At 42.5% G+C, this 13,778-nt stretch overlaps 1 protein-coding gene across 1 annotated transcript in view; it reads left to right on the top strand.

Moving 5' to 3' along the window:
- Positions 1-6,787: 6,787 nt before the first annotated feature.
- SLC25A30 (solute carrier family 25 member 30) overlaps positions 6,788-13,778 on the top strand; it is a 117,792-nt gene continuing 110,801 nt past the window's right edge. Inside the window, exons 1-2 of the mRNA XM_069203185.1 lie at positions 6,788-7,154; positions 9,785-9,874. Of these exons, the coding sequence (XP_069059286.1) occupies positions 9,811-9,874 (64 nt within the window). The 5' untranslated portion in view covers positions 6,788-7,154; positions 9,785-9,810. The remainder of the gene's footprint in view (positions 7,155-9,784; positions 9,875-13,778) is intronic.

Raw genomic sequence — 13,778 nt, 5'->3', positions numbered from 1 at the left:
TACCACCGCCTCCTGAGAGAGACAAAAAAAGAACACTCTAGCAGACCACAGAAGAAGCCAGCACAAATCACAGCAAGAAACTGTTTGTCATTGGGAGGGAGTTCTCCAACCACGCAGTCACCGGGAATGACATTGCCCCCTCCCCCAAGAACTGTGTGACACCCTGGAGGACTTCTTCCACAACAAGATCTCAGCGATTTATGAGAACTTCAAACCCCAACACCCCGCTGCCAACAGCATCAGCCTAATCACAGCCACAAACACAAACCCTGAACAAATGCTCGCATGTTGGGATACTCTCACAAACCAAGCCACAATCTCCATCATGAGCTCTGTACACTTGGGAGCACCCACAGATCCATGTCCCCACCACATCTTCAACCTCTGTAGCAAGATGATTGGTGACAAGCTCAAGAAAGTCCTGAATGCCTCCATCACCATGGCCTTCTTCTCTGAGGACTGGGAACATGCTGAAGTGAGGCCCCTCTTGCAGAAACTATTTTCTGATGCAGCCGAGCCAAAGAACTACTGGCCCATCTCCCTGTTCCCTTTTCTGGTGAAGTTTCTCGAAAAGGCAGTCAACCAGCAACTCACCAAACATTTGGAACAATAAAACTTCCTGTACCCTTCTCAATCTGGATTCCGAGCCAACCACATCACTGAGACAGCCCTAATTACAGCCACTGATGACATCAGGGCCCTCCTAGACTGTGGTGCAAAAGAAGACCTCATCCTCCTGGACCTGTCAGCCAGCTTCAACACCGTCTCCCACCACATCTTAATCAAGAGACTCCACCAAATCGGAATCTAGAGAGACGCCTTCAAATGGATAGCCTTATGCCTCACCGAAGAACCCAGAGAATTTGCTCTCCCCCATTCACCTTGGATCCCAAGAAGATCATCTGTGGTGTCCCACAAGGATCGTCCCTCAGCCCCACCCTCTTCAACACGTACATGATCACCCACCCCCCGGGCCAACACTGTTAGATCGCATGGACTCAACTTAATCTCCTATGCCAAAAACACCAAGCTCATCCTCTCGCTGTTAGAAGACTCTTACACCACCAGAACCAACTTCCACAGATGTACAATGAATGTCGCCAACTGGATGAAGGACACCTGTCTCAAACTCAACACAGACAAGATTGAAGTCCTCATCTTTGGGAACAACACCTCGAGCTGGAACAACACTTGGTGGCCTGCTGAACTCGGCCCTTCCCTACTCTGACAGACCACGCATACAACCACAGCATCATCTTGGACAGCAAGTTATTGATGCAGAAACAGGTAGACACAGTCTCATTCGCCTGCTTCCACACCCTATGCATGCTCTGTAAGATCTTCAGGTAGCTCCCAATCAACATCAGAATGACCCTCACTCAAGCCCTTGTCACCGGCAGGCTGTAACACTGTAACACTCTTTACATAGGAATCACTGCATGCCTCCTCAAGAGACTACATACAATTCAAAACTCAGCAGCAAAACTCATCCTTGACCTCCTCAGACAGACTCACATCACCCTAGACCTCAAGAAGCAACACTGGCTCCCAATCCTCTGCAATGGATAAAACTAACCAAGATATAATTGGTTTGCTCTGGTTTTCTAAACTGCTCCCCTAATAAATAATGTGTTGCTTATTTTAGATGACTACAATGGTTTAATAGTCTCATTCGTATAAATCTGGTACTTTATCTTGAGAATATAAGGAGAATTGTCCTTTCTAATTCAGAACTCTCAATGAGATGTCATCTTCTATTTTGTTTAATGTTTTTGTTGAAAATGGCCTTTCTGCGCATACCCAATTGGCATATTTAATTTACTTGTAAGTCCCTAGTAAAGTGCACGATATGTGCTCAGGGCCTGTAAATTGAATGCTACTAGTAGGCCTGCAGCACTGGTTGTGCCACCCACATAAGTAGCCCGGTAACCATGTCTCAGGCCTGCCATTGCAAGGCCTGTGGGTGCAGTTTCACTGCCACTTCGACTTGGCATTTAAAAGTACTTGCCAAACCTTAAACTCCCCTTTCTCTACATATATATCACCCCTAAGGTAGGCCCTAGGTAACCCATAGGGGAGGGTGCTATGTAGGTAAAAGGTAGGACATATACATGTGTTTTATATGACTTGGTAGTGAAAACTCCTGAATTTGTTTTCCACTACTTTGTGGCCAGCTCCTTTCATAGGCCAGCACAGGTCTGCCCTCACATACTGGTTGAGTGGTAGATCCTGATCAGAAAGGGGTAAACAAGTCATGTTTAATATGGCCAGAATGGTAATAGAAAATCCTGCTTATTGGTGAAGTTTGATTTTATATTACTATTTTAGAAATGCCACTGTTAGAAAGTGAGCATTTCTCTGCACTAAAATCCGTCTGTGTCTTACAACCTGTCTACGTTCCACATCTGGGCTGGGCTGGTTGACAGCTCCCTTGTGCATTCCACCCAGACAACCACAAACACAGGACACTCAGACACATCTGCATTCATCTGCAAGCTGAATGGGTCTTCCTGGGCTAGAAGGGTGGAGACCCTGACACTTACATTTCAAAGGCTAGAGTGCCCTCACACAATGGACTGCCAAACCCCCTTTTGGGACCCTGGCAGAAAGACCTGTACTGAAAGGGGACCTTGTGCACTTCAAAACCACTCTTTGAAGTCTCCCCCACTTCAAACCAGACACTTCTGGAACCTATCCTGCAATCTGTCAAGAGGAACTGCCTGGCTATCCAAAGGACTCATCTGGACTGCTTTGCTGTGAAGGACTGCTGCCTTGCTGTTGCCCTGCTGCCTTCCTGACCTTTGACTTTGCTGGGAAGTGCTCTCCAAGGGCTTAGATTGAGCTTGTCTCCTGTTTTCCGAAGTCTCAGGGCCAAACAGACTTCCTCTCTTCAAGGAAATTCTTTGCGCGCCAAAAATCGACACACAGCCTGCCGGAAACAACGCACAGCCTGCCTTACGATGAGAAAATTGCCACACAGCCGAACCGGAATGACGCAGCCCGACTTCCTGAGCGAAGATCGACGCAGCGCCTGTGTTGCGATCAGAAATTCATCACACAGCCCTACCGGATCGACGTGCAGCCGAGTTGGAACAGTGCAGCCAAACTTCCTGAGTGAAGAATCGACGCAGCTCCTGCTGTGTGACAGAAAATGTAACGCATCGCCTACCAGATCGACGAAGCCTGTGACTTCTTCCTGTACATCTAGGATTTTTCTCTGCATTGTCCCTGGGCGTCAAAAGAACCCGGCATAGCAGTGAGGATCCAAGACTATGCACCGGAAATCAACGCAAAGCCCCTGCCAGCGGAGGAAAGAAACGACGCATCATCTGTGCCACGTTGGAAAATCAGACGCACACCTTATTTTTACACGCATCTCCTCCTCTGCGGTCTCAGTACGTGGTGATTTCGACGCAAATCAGGTACTTTGTGCAAACAAGAGAAAACTGTTGATTTTTAAGATCTAAGACTCTCTATAAAGTGATAACTCATCTTGTGCTTATTGAATCTTGATTGTGTGTGACTTACCCTGACTAGGATTGTGGTCCCTATTTGGACAAAGGTGAAAACCTCTGCCAACTAGAGACCCCATTTCTAACAGTTTTCAAATACTAGAATGATATACATAATTACATAGCTAATTAAGTATGACATTTAGCTACAAGCAGGTGCTTCTATTTAGTATGCAAGATATGGCTATTACAACAGCATTTGTGAGTTTCTTAAAATATGTAATGTATTGATTTGAATGTGTTTTTATTCAGTTGACTGCTTTTAGTGCTATTTTGATTTACTTGATTATGCTTGAATGTACATTTGTGAACCAACTTATTATAGTGAAAAATGAAAGTCATATAGCTAAATTATACAGTTGTGATATAATTTACAGAGCCTCCTGATTTATGTAGGAGACTCGTTTTTAGGTTTCTCCTGCACAGCACTTGCGCTGTGCTTGTCAAATCTATTGTATTCAATATAAATCTTGAAAGGGGCCCTTGCTTTTCATTGGTTCCTGTGCTTGTCACTTACTTTTCCTCCGTCTCTTTGAGCTGTAGCATACTATTTCCTGCATTCCCCAATGCTTGTCTCTTGTGTGTTTCTTAGTGTTCCGAGGTCCAAGAACTGTTTTCATTAGTTTTTGAGGAACTGTTTTAATGTTTTGCCTGCACAGCACTTGTGCTGTGCTTCTTCACATAAACTCCCTGTAGCTGCGCACATTTCATCCCTTGATAGCGCCGATCCTCAGCTTGCTTGTTTTTTCACCGAAGAGGCACTATGTCTTCTCCAGCACAATGAAGGATGCGACTCTGGCATCTAGAACATGGCGGCCCCCTTGTTTTCAGAATGCAGACCTTTGTCAGCCATTTAGGAACGGTGTTCATTCTTCTTTAAGCACAGAAACCTACTGCATATTTGTTCCTCTGTTTTATTGCCGCATTTGCGCCAGAAACACTTTCAGTTATTCACAAAGGCTGGATCTGACAACAGTTTTAGTTCGTATGTCTTAATTTTATGCATTAGCCGAGGTATTAGTTAAAGGGGTGTCATTGTAATAATAGCAACGGTTCTGTTGTACTTGTGCTTTCGGACGTCTTAGGTAAACATTGCAGCATGTGGTGTTGTCTTGTAACAAACTAAAATAACAAGGGGACGTAAGTACTTGAACCGCAACATTGCAGGCCACAATCGTAAACTCTGGTTGAAGCGCCAGATTTACATGCAAGCTCAGCTTCTGCTATCCTTTCAGAGCTCTGCTTAGGTTGCATCAAGTAGCTTGACAATGTCTTTCCAGGTTAGAGGCGCTGGTTCTTATATGATGACGTATTGCAAGACCTTGACCCTGTCTTTTCACTTCCTTCCAAACTCAAGACAGGTCTGCTGTTCTTCTTTCTTGGCTCACCGCTGATTATTCTTTTCTTTATTTGGGGACGAATAAGTCGGTCAGGAATCATATCAGCCATGATGAGCACAGTAGTAGTAATGCACGTGGAATGTTATCCTCCATTGCCTGGTAGGGTTGGCTTCCTTCTTGTCAATGTGTGCGCGTGCTTTAGTTTATCAATGACAATTTCGTGGATATTTCTATTCCCTTCATCCTGAATGGGCATCCCGCTTTTTTCCTGTACTTGTGGTTCATAAACTCGAGACAGGCTCATATCAAAGTTAAACCTGGAAGGAGATACCTTGTTTGGGATGGGTTTGTGTTTGAGCTGTGAATGAATTACAGAGCCCCTCTGCGCCCGAAAAGCAAGCTATGTTCTTCACAGTTGACTCAGCATCATTAATTTCTCTTCATGGCAAAGATGCCGTTTTTTTGTATAAAATGTACTGTTGTATTTTAGGCAAACGGCTTCCCCATTGTGCCTTACTATGTCTACACTGCAGTAGATTGCTCGCCTATTATCCATGCATATTTGCACTGCCCTACTCACTATCTCCCACTCCCTATTCTTTGCAGTAGCTGACAAAAAATCAAGTATCTTTATAGCTGTGTAATTGCTTTACTTGTTACTTCTGTTTGCTATCGTATTCATACGCTTTCCAAGAAGAACATTGTACCCTGAGGTGGTGTTAAACTATTGTTCCGTCCTTGGTGCACTTCAAAGAATCGACCATGTTTTCTAAAAAAATAAGTTGATCGTGTAGGATGAGTACAGACGTGCTGAATCTTCAAGTAAGCACGTTTTGGATCCATTCACTTCAGACACAGTCGGGGTCCCCTTGTTTTGAGGTACCATTAGCACTGTAATCATGCAGCTTTGACAAGAGGTAAATGGCACAAGGGAAAGCTGATTTACGACACTATACTTAGTGTCAACATCATAAATCTATAAACATCATAAACAAGCATTGGCAAAGCCAATAGGTTTGACCTACGCTAATTCTTTGGAGTGTGTCAATGTTTTTTTTACATATTGCACAACTGTGCAGTATAACTTAAAGTTATTAAAAAAAAAAAACGCTATGACACGGACAAAAGGCGAAACCAATTTGATTTGCCAATGCTTGTTAAAACTAGAATGGCTTTCTTGAAGTCTGTTCCTTTTATAACTTCCTCTACTTAAATGAAAGATACTGGGGAAAATTAATTCCCCCCACACTAGCCCTCTTACTTGTTCCCAAATATTGATACGTGAAGTTACTTTGTGTAACAACCACCTCCCGTGAAGTTACTTAGCTCAAGATTATGTCATTGATTATTGCCTGCGCTAATTAGAACCCTATTTACTTTTTTACAACATGTGATATTATATTGATTGGTACTTGTTATGTTGAGATGGATCCTCCCACCGTTCGCAAAAACCGCAGTGTGACACTTCAAACCCCTCACGCCCGGCGCAGATGGTATCCTCCATGGCTTGAGAGGAAAGAGTTAATAAATAAGCCCGGGGACGTTTTGCTCGCGGGCAGTTAACCACGATACCAGTTTGTCTCATTTTAGGTCCCCATCACTGCATGCTTATTATAGGCCGGACCACATCATACAACAGTACTTCACTGTACTTTCTCAATTTGAGTTTCTATTTAAAAATCTAAGTACAAATAGACTTTTACGAACTAGTATACAGAAGCACGAAATAAGTGCAAGCAGAGGTCACGAAGAGAGAACACAGCGTGCTCTGTGGACAACTGGCGGCAGTTAACAGTGTCATTTATAAGAGTTCTGCTGCGGCGCCCCATGTCTCCAAGCGCCCCGCTTCTACCATCGCTCTTGTGCCTGTAAGAGGTAGAAGGAAGCCAGATATCTAAGAAGGACATGAGCAAAGGATCCAAATATGTGGTTGGTGACAAAAGGTTTGCACTTCTTTGCTCTGCCCCTCTTACGAGGTTTGAAGCCACGCCCTCTACCTGTTTAATCTGAGCTGGGCGGAGCCGTAAAGCTATGGGCGTGTCTGTCCCTGTGCACGCTGTTTCTCTGTAGTACACTGCATTTTCTAGGTCGCACTGGAGCTGTAAGCGAGGCAAGTCACCGAGGAGGCGCTCCGTGCTCTTCGGTTGCAGGTAGTCACAACTGAGCAGGAAAAGCAGACAGGCAAGGCAGCCAAATCCACGTTGTATATTTAAGATTGGACACGGACCCTAAGCATCGTGGCTGGAAGCGTAAAAGGGTGGAATTTTGGATTGTTCTCTTCCTCCTTGAAACCCATTTTGAGGTACCTTTTGTGGCAGTTGTGGGTGTTTGTGTACAGCATTGTATTCTATGCTTTTGTATGACCAACATGTCCCGGGAAATGAGGAGAAGTTCCTAAATTTCTGGATGAAATTTCAAAGTAGCGTAATTGATAAATGTGTTTGTTGCAGGGATAGTGTACAGATAACTAAAACATGATTGTGATAATGTAACTAGTGCTCGTGTAAAGTGCTCCAAAAGCTTCGGGTCGAGTTCGCGCTTTAAATAATTGCAAAAAAGTAAAGGTCTCGGATTTGAAATCTACAGTATGGTGGAGGCTGGTGGCAGATGGTAAACCGATGGCCTCGTAGAAAAGAATGGTCTTCGTCGCTCTTTCGATTGTGCTAAATTGTGCCCCCCCCCCCCCCCCCCACACATTTATTTTTACATTGTCTAGGCTGCAAACTTAGATTTCTGAATGGGGGTGACGTAAATGGAGTACGTATCGAACAGTCAAGCTAGACACGTCGTGAATGGGTGACAGCGTGGGGTTAATTAGGAGGGTAGCCATATAGTTCCTTCATCAGGGTGGAGGGCAATGTCTGCTTCAATTCTGATTTATACTTTCAGGTCAGCCCTGCAGCACGGGCCTAGGAGTAGAGAGGGTGGTTTGATTTAACACGGGAGCCGGGAACTTTCAAACTGCTTACACCAAGTGACTTCTCAAATTAAAAGGTCAGGAGAGATGAAATAGCAAAAACACCAAAAGTTAATAAATGAAGAAAAATTGGAAATTGTTCAGTAAACTTAAGTGAGTGTTCACGGTTGGCTAGCTAATTCGCTGCTCTTGTTATTGGGCTACAAACACTCAAACAATCTACACGAAATTAACAAAATCCTGAGACTAATCATTTTAGTTCCGTACGAAGGAAACTTACTTTATCAGTGAAAGTGATCCATGCACTCTAAGATGATCTAAAATAATGCATATGTTTGTGACTGGAGTAAAGAGGTGGTCTAGAGGCATATTGATTATAAAGGTTGAATGTATTAAAATGATTCGGTAATCATTGTATATAACTGCTCACAGGCAGTTTCTCGCCGTCAAAGGGAAACTCAATGGGGCAGATTTTTCTGATGCTTCTACCTTCTAGTCCCTCATCCAGAAGTTCCTTCTTGCCAACATGTGGCCAGAGCAGTAGACATGAGCACATCCGAAGAAACATCCGCAAAGAACTGGGCCTTTGGTTCCATTGCTACTAAAAGCTCTGTACAAACAGTCATTTCCTGAATGGCGACTGCTAGATTTTCAAAGTCCTACAATAGTGATTGTGTAGCATATTCTTAGAAGGTGTCTGCTTTTAAAATGCTAATGCTACCATAGACTTTTTCTATGCATTCTCTTATCATTTTATCTATTGTATCCGATGAAGAGAACTTCTGGGTTTATATTGGTTCTGCCAATTAAAGTTGCTAGGATGATGTATATCTTCATATTGTGTGGAAGCCCTTCATCAGATTCCTCTAATGTATACAACTTCTGCAAGAGCCTTGTAACTATAGCTCAGTCATACTTAATTCTCCTCGATCCTACTATGAGAAGCGTGACGTAGAAAGGTGGCTTGACATATTGGGCAAAGAGCCCTTCCACATTCTCTTGAGATGGAAATGGAGGAAATCCCAAATTACCTCAAATATGTCCCAGTATCTTGGGCATTTCCTCCCTTCTAATGTATTTCCCAGATTAAGTCAGAGTTTCTGCATCAGAATCTGCTGGACACACTGTTTTGGAGACTTTAAAACTTCTGGCCGATTTGGACTTGTGTCTGGATTTTTCTGCGAGAACTTTAGACCCTGCTGCCTCAGTCATGTTTTGCATGTGTTGCAGACATAAGTGCCAACATGCCACCAGCCAAAGAAGGAGAGCTAACAGACTGCTTCTTCTGGCAGGAGTTAGTCCCTCTTTATCAGATGATGAAGAAGAAATGTGCCTTATCTTAGATTTACTCTTTCCCTCCACTGTGATCACCTAAATGAGCAAGAAGGGTCTACCTCTCCTAAATATACCTTCATGTCCTTTGGAGACCTACCAATCAGGTCCCCATGAATTTTCATGCCACCAGTAAATGCAGAGAATATTCACGCCCCTCCCAAATAAAGCACCCTAGGCTGAGAAGAAACTGCAGGGCTGCCCCACGGTGCCCAGCCTCTTCTATTACCTTCAACTGTTCCTACCTTTATGGTCTTCATATGAACCGATGAATTGAGATGCTGCTGCAGCTCTGCACATGGCCAACACAATGAGTCTGGAAAGACCAAACAAGAACAAGCTAATGGAGCCAGGGGTCCTTTACTTGATAGATTTACTTGGTGATTAGTGTCTGGAGAGGCACCCCACACTGTGATGAATTCCAAAGAGGGAGGGACTGGGTGGTAATGGAGATGTGCTCCTTCTTCCTTGCGTCCCAAGCTAAGGCCGGGCCTAGTTGTGATCCCAATCAGACCCTAGGTTTGATATAAACAGGAAAGTCTCTGTTCCCGAATATTTGATTACATTTTTGAATTCATCTGCACCCCAAGGATACATGCTTTAACTGATATGCAGAAGTATTTTTGTGATAGCTATAGATTTGACTTTGGGTGATCCGATTCCTAACAGTGGTTTCTTTACAGAAAAAAGGAACATTGACGGGTGAAACATGTCTGCCTTCAACTGGAAACCGTTTGTTTATGGAGGTTTAGCTTCTGTCACTGCTGAATGTGGTAAGTATTTTACACGTTCTCTAAGGCAACTAGTTTTTAGCGCGTGGCTGCAGACAACTTTAGCTGTTTATGGCTGAGCACTACTGTGCTAAGTCATCTATAAATCTATCTCGTATATCACTAATGATTATATACTGTGTCTTTGACTTTATATTCTGTGACATGAATTAACTCCTTCCGTCTAACATGCACGGAATAACGCCGCCATGCTCTGTTCTCCCTTATCTCTAACACGTAAATGTTCTGAATGCAAGCCACATGCCTCGGCCTTTTGTAGGTGCTTTAGTTTTTAGTTTCTGTTAATCTAGTACCTCTGGTGACACAGTATTGCATTAGAGTCCCGGAAGCAGGGCATGGCAATGCAATCACAATGCTTTTCACATTTTCTGCCTCTGCAAAAGATTGAATTTGTTAGTGTGGCATGTTGATTCTTTTATGCAACTTCTAATAGAAGGCATATATTTTTGTTCTACAATGTTAACTTTGTGTATCGAGTTAGGAGTTGCCAGTGTGTGGTGACATCTACCATAATTTGTAAATTTGTTTTAGAAGAGCACATTTTAATTTTCCCAGGTTGCTGTTACAAACACTTTTCAAATAAGGCCCTGATGCAGAACATTTTTGATTTACCACAGCATATACATGTTTGTTTACCTCATAAGACCTAGGCGGGACTTCAATTGATACATCAAATCACAAAATTAAGAAATCTTATTACACTCTAAACAAAACATGAAATGTTTTGCTTTGGCTGATTTCATCAGTTCGCAGTGTCCGCAGAGTCTATAGTGTTTTGCATCAGTGCCTCAAGGATTCAGTGTGGCGGGTTAGTGTCCCTAGCATGCAGTCTGGTTGATTAGTGGCTCCAGGACGGTGTACAGTGGGGGTTGATGTCAGTGGGGTTCAGGAAGACACAGTGTGGCTAGTTACAGTCACTAAGATTAAGTGCAGTGTACTGAGGATGCAATATGCTAAAAGTCCAAACTCTGCATTCAAAGGGTAAGTGTCCCAATAAAGCAGAAACCAGACTTCCAACCAGCACCTTTAAGAAAAACTCGATGTTCTTGCTGCTGCGCATTTGAAAGTATATAAATGTTGAGCAGAAGTTGTAGTGCATTCAGATAGCTGCTGTTCTTTGACGCATTAAAACCATTCCTTTCTTGTGGCTTTGCATGCACAGTGGATCCCTGAATGAGACCAATCCGGATGTGACTGAAGTGGCAGACGTAGCAGTCCTTGCTGAGCGGTGTTGACTTGCAAATACCTCTGTATGGCTCTGCTGTGGGTTCCATGTTAGCAAGTCTCTGCATGTTTCCGGTTTTCTTTTTCCACATTCTTAATGAGAATCATTAATGTGCATGGGAGGAATCGCCTGTGTAATGTTGTTAGACCCGCAGAATGTGGCTTTGAGGTCGGAGTGCACCCAAAGACCACTCATTCTTCTGAGCAACTAGTAACCTTTCCCTTTCTACTTATCTCAGAAAGATGAAATGCTATCCCTGATCTGATTATCGGGATCGCTGATTTATAGAGTTACTGAACATCAAAATATGCTGGAACACTACATAAAACAGTCAAATTGTGTTTTATGAGAAAAACGAAGGTATCATTGGAAAATATATTAACGTGTGTATGGCCAATAAAAAGCCACATAAGTAGTGAAATACATTGGTTAAAGTGCGTTAAAAATACACCATAGCACTCTTCAAAGGTCTTAACTATTCCTTAATATTGCAGTGTCATGTCAAAGGTTATTCGTGATTTTTCAGAATTAGGTCAATATTTTCTGTAGCACTTATACATTCCTTTCTAAAGCACTCTGGCAGATTTCTCTGTTTGAAACATTTTAGCAAGTTTTGCAGTTTACACTGATTATGTGTATATTCTAGTTCTTTAGAAAATATGTATCGGTACTGTCATAACAAACTACACACATACTCTTAAAACCTGTTTAACTAATGTATATTTACTTATAGTTTAAATATGTATGTGTGTGTGTATGTGTATATGTATGTATGTATGTATATATATATATATATATATATATATAATGTTATTCTATGCTTAACATGTTCATAGGACATTGCATAACTCCTAGGTAAGTTGTTATACTAGATACTTATGAATCCCTGCTCTCATTTTGTATCACACTTTGTCTACCCATCACCATATGTCATGTCTCTATCAATCTATCCTCCATTCCCACTCTAACTCATCCCAAATCCATTCTACTACTTTCATCTCCTAAATAACCCTGCCTACGCTCTTCCCTCCTCTTCCACATTTAGCTCACCCAAACCTCAGTTTACTACCATGATCTCCCTAACGCTTTCCACAGACTCTTCCCTCCTTCAGACCTCCTTTACTCATCCCGAGCATAAATCCTATTACTATAACCTTCCAATCAACACTTCTGGATTCTTCCCTCCCACCCCTCCATTACTCCAGTCAATCTAACTAACAAACTCACACATCCGCGGCTCAAATTAAATCATAATACTAAAACTTTACTCGTATTTCCTTATACTAATCCACCACTAATTCTTTTTGGGTTCCGAAGTAGCGTGGTACTCGCCGAAAAGCGCTCCAACGCCTCGTCAGGGGTAGCAAGCGCTATATAAATAATATTACAATTACAATAATGATGACTACTATGTTCAATAGCAGGCTAAGAAGGATTGGCATTGGTGGCAGCAGCTCAATGTAGTGAGAGGGACAGGTCCTTTTCCTGTAGCCTTCAGGGAGAGTTGCCATCTAACTTCTCCTGGTAAAAGGCATGCCCAGCTTCCTTTCCAGGACTTTAACACCATCCTTGTGAGATACTGATGTAGGTTGCTCTCTACACTGTGGGGTGAGTATGCAGGTGTGTTGTGTATTCTGCATATGGGGACATGAATACATTTGTGGTTGTCCCAAAATCAAATAAAGAGAGGATTCTTGGTCAGATAGTTTGTGTATTAAGTGGTACACCTTCGCCATCGTTACGTCCTTACTAGATTCAGGCTAGATACGTTTCATTGTCTAGTTTCATTTCCAATTATGAACGATTGGTCTACCTCGTTAAAACCATGCCCCTGTGATGCAAAGACACCTCAATCCACAATTCATGTGATTTTATTCTGCAATTTTTATGTCCATCAGAGGAAGCGCCTAGTAGTTCCACTTTTAAGGTCAATCAATCTCCCCCAATGTCGCACAGCCTACACTTGCCTTCAGTCACTATCTTCTTTAGAGATCTGTGGAACTTTGGCTAACTTTTTATGTACTGTATTAAAGATAAGGAAATCTATGGGGACGGTAATGTAATTGTAATTTAGTGACAGGGCTTTTATCGATCTATCAGACAGTTTATTGTTGTGTGCTTTTTATTCTTTTACTATTTATTTCTTTTATAGTTCGAAATGTATTTTAATTGGAGACTTTCTATGACTTGTATTACTTTTATGACTTGTTGAAAGTCGAATAAAGTTTTGTAATAATAATAATAAAAGTGGGTCAAGAAATTCCTCAGCTGCCGCCTTTTGAAGTGTATCAGGCTTATGTAATCAGAGGAAAAGAGACTCTAATGTACAAATGTATTCCACCTCTGACATCTTTATGCTTTGCTGTCCAAAGAGCATCACTTAGTCTGATTAGTGTCCTGGGTACTGGGACCTGCTCTTCATTATTTCCTGAACTTTCTACTCCCCTTTTGTCAGGGCATATCCAACTCCATACCCTACCTATTCATCGTGATTCTGCATTTGAAAGTTTAAGGCCATAATATCCTGTGTGAAGCTGCCCAGCACCCATATTCCAATTCCCATAAATATGAATGTAACAAAAAACCTGGACAGGATGGTGGAATCCATATTCTTGTCGTTCTGCAAGCAGAGGGCAGAAACTCAGTGACCTTGTGCCAGGA

The sequence above is a fragment of the Pleurodeles waltl genome, chromosome 8 (genome assembly GCF_031143425.1).
Source record: "Pleurodeles waltl isolate 20211129_DDA chromosome 8, aPleWal1.hap1.20221129, whole genome shotgun sequence".
Classification (NCBI taxonomy): domain Eukaryota; kingdom Metazoa; phylum Chordata; class Amphibia; order Caudata; family Salamandridae; genus Pleurodeles; species Pleurodeles waltl.
This window is presented reverse-complemented; position numbering and strand designations above follow the sequence as displayed.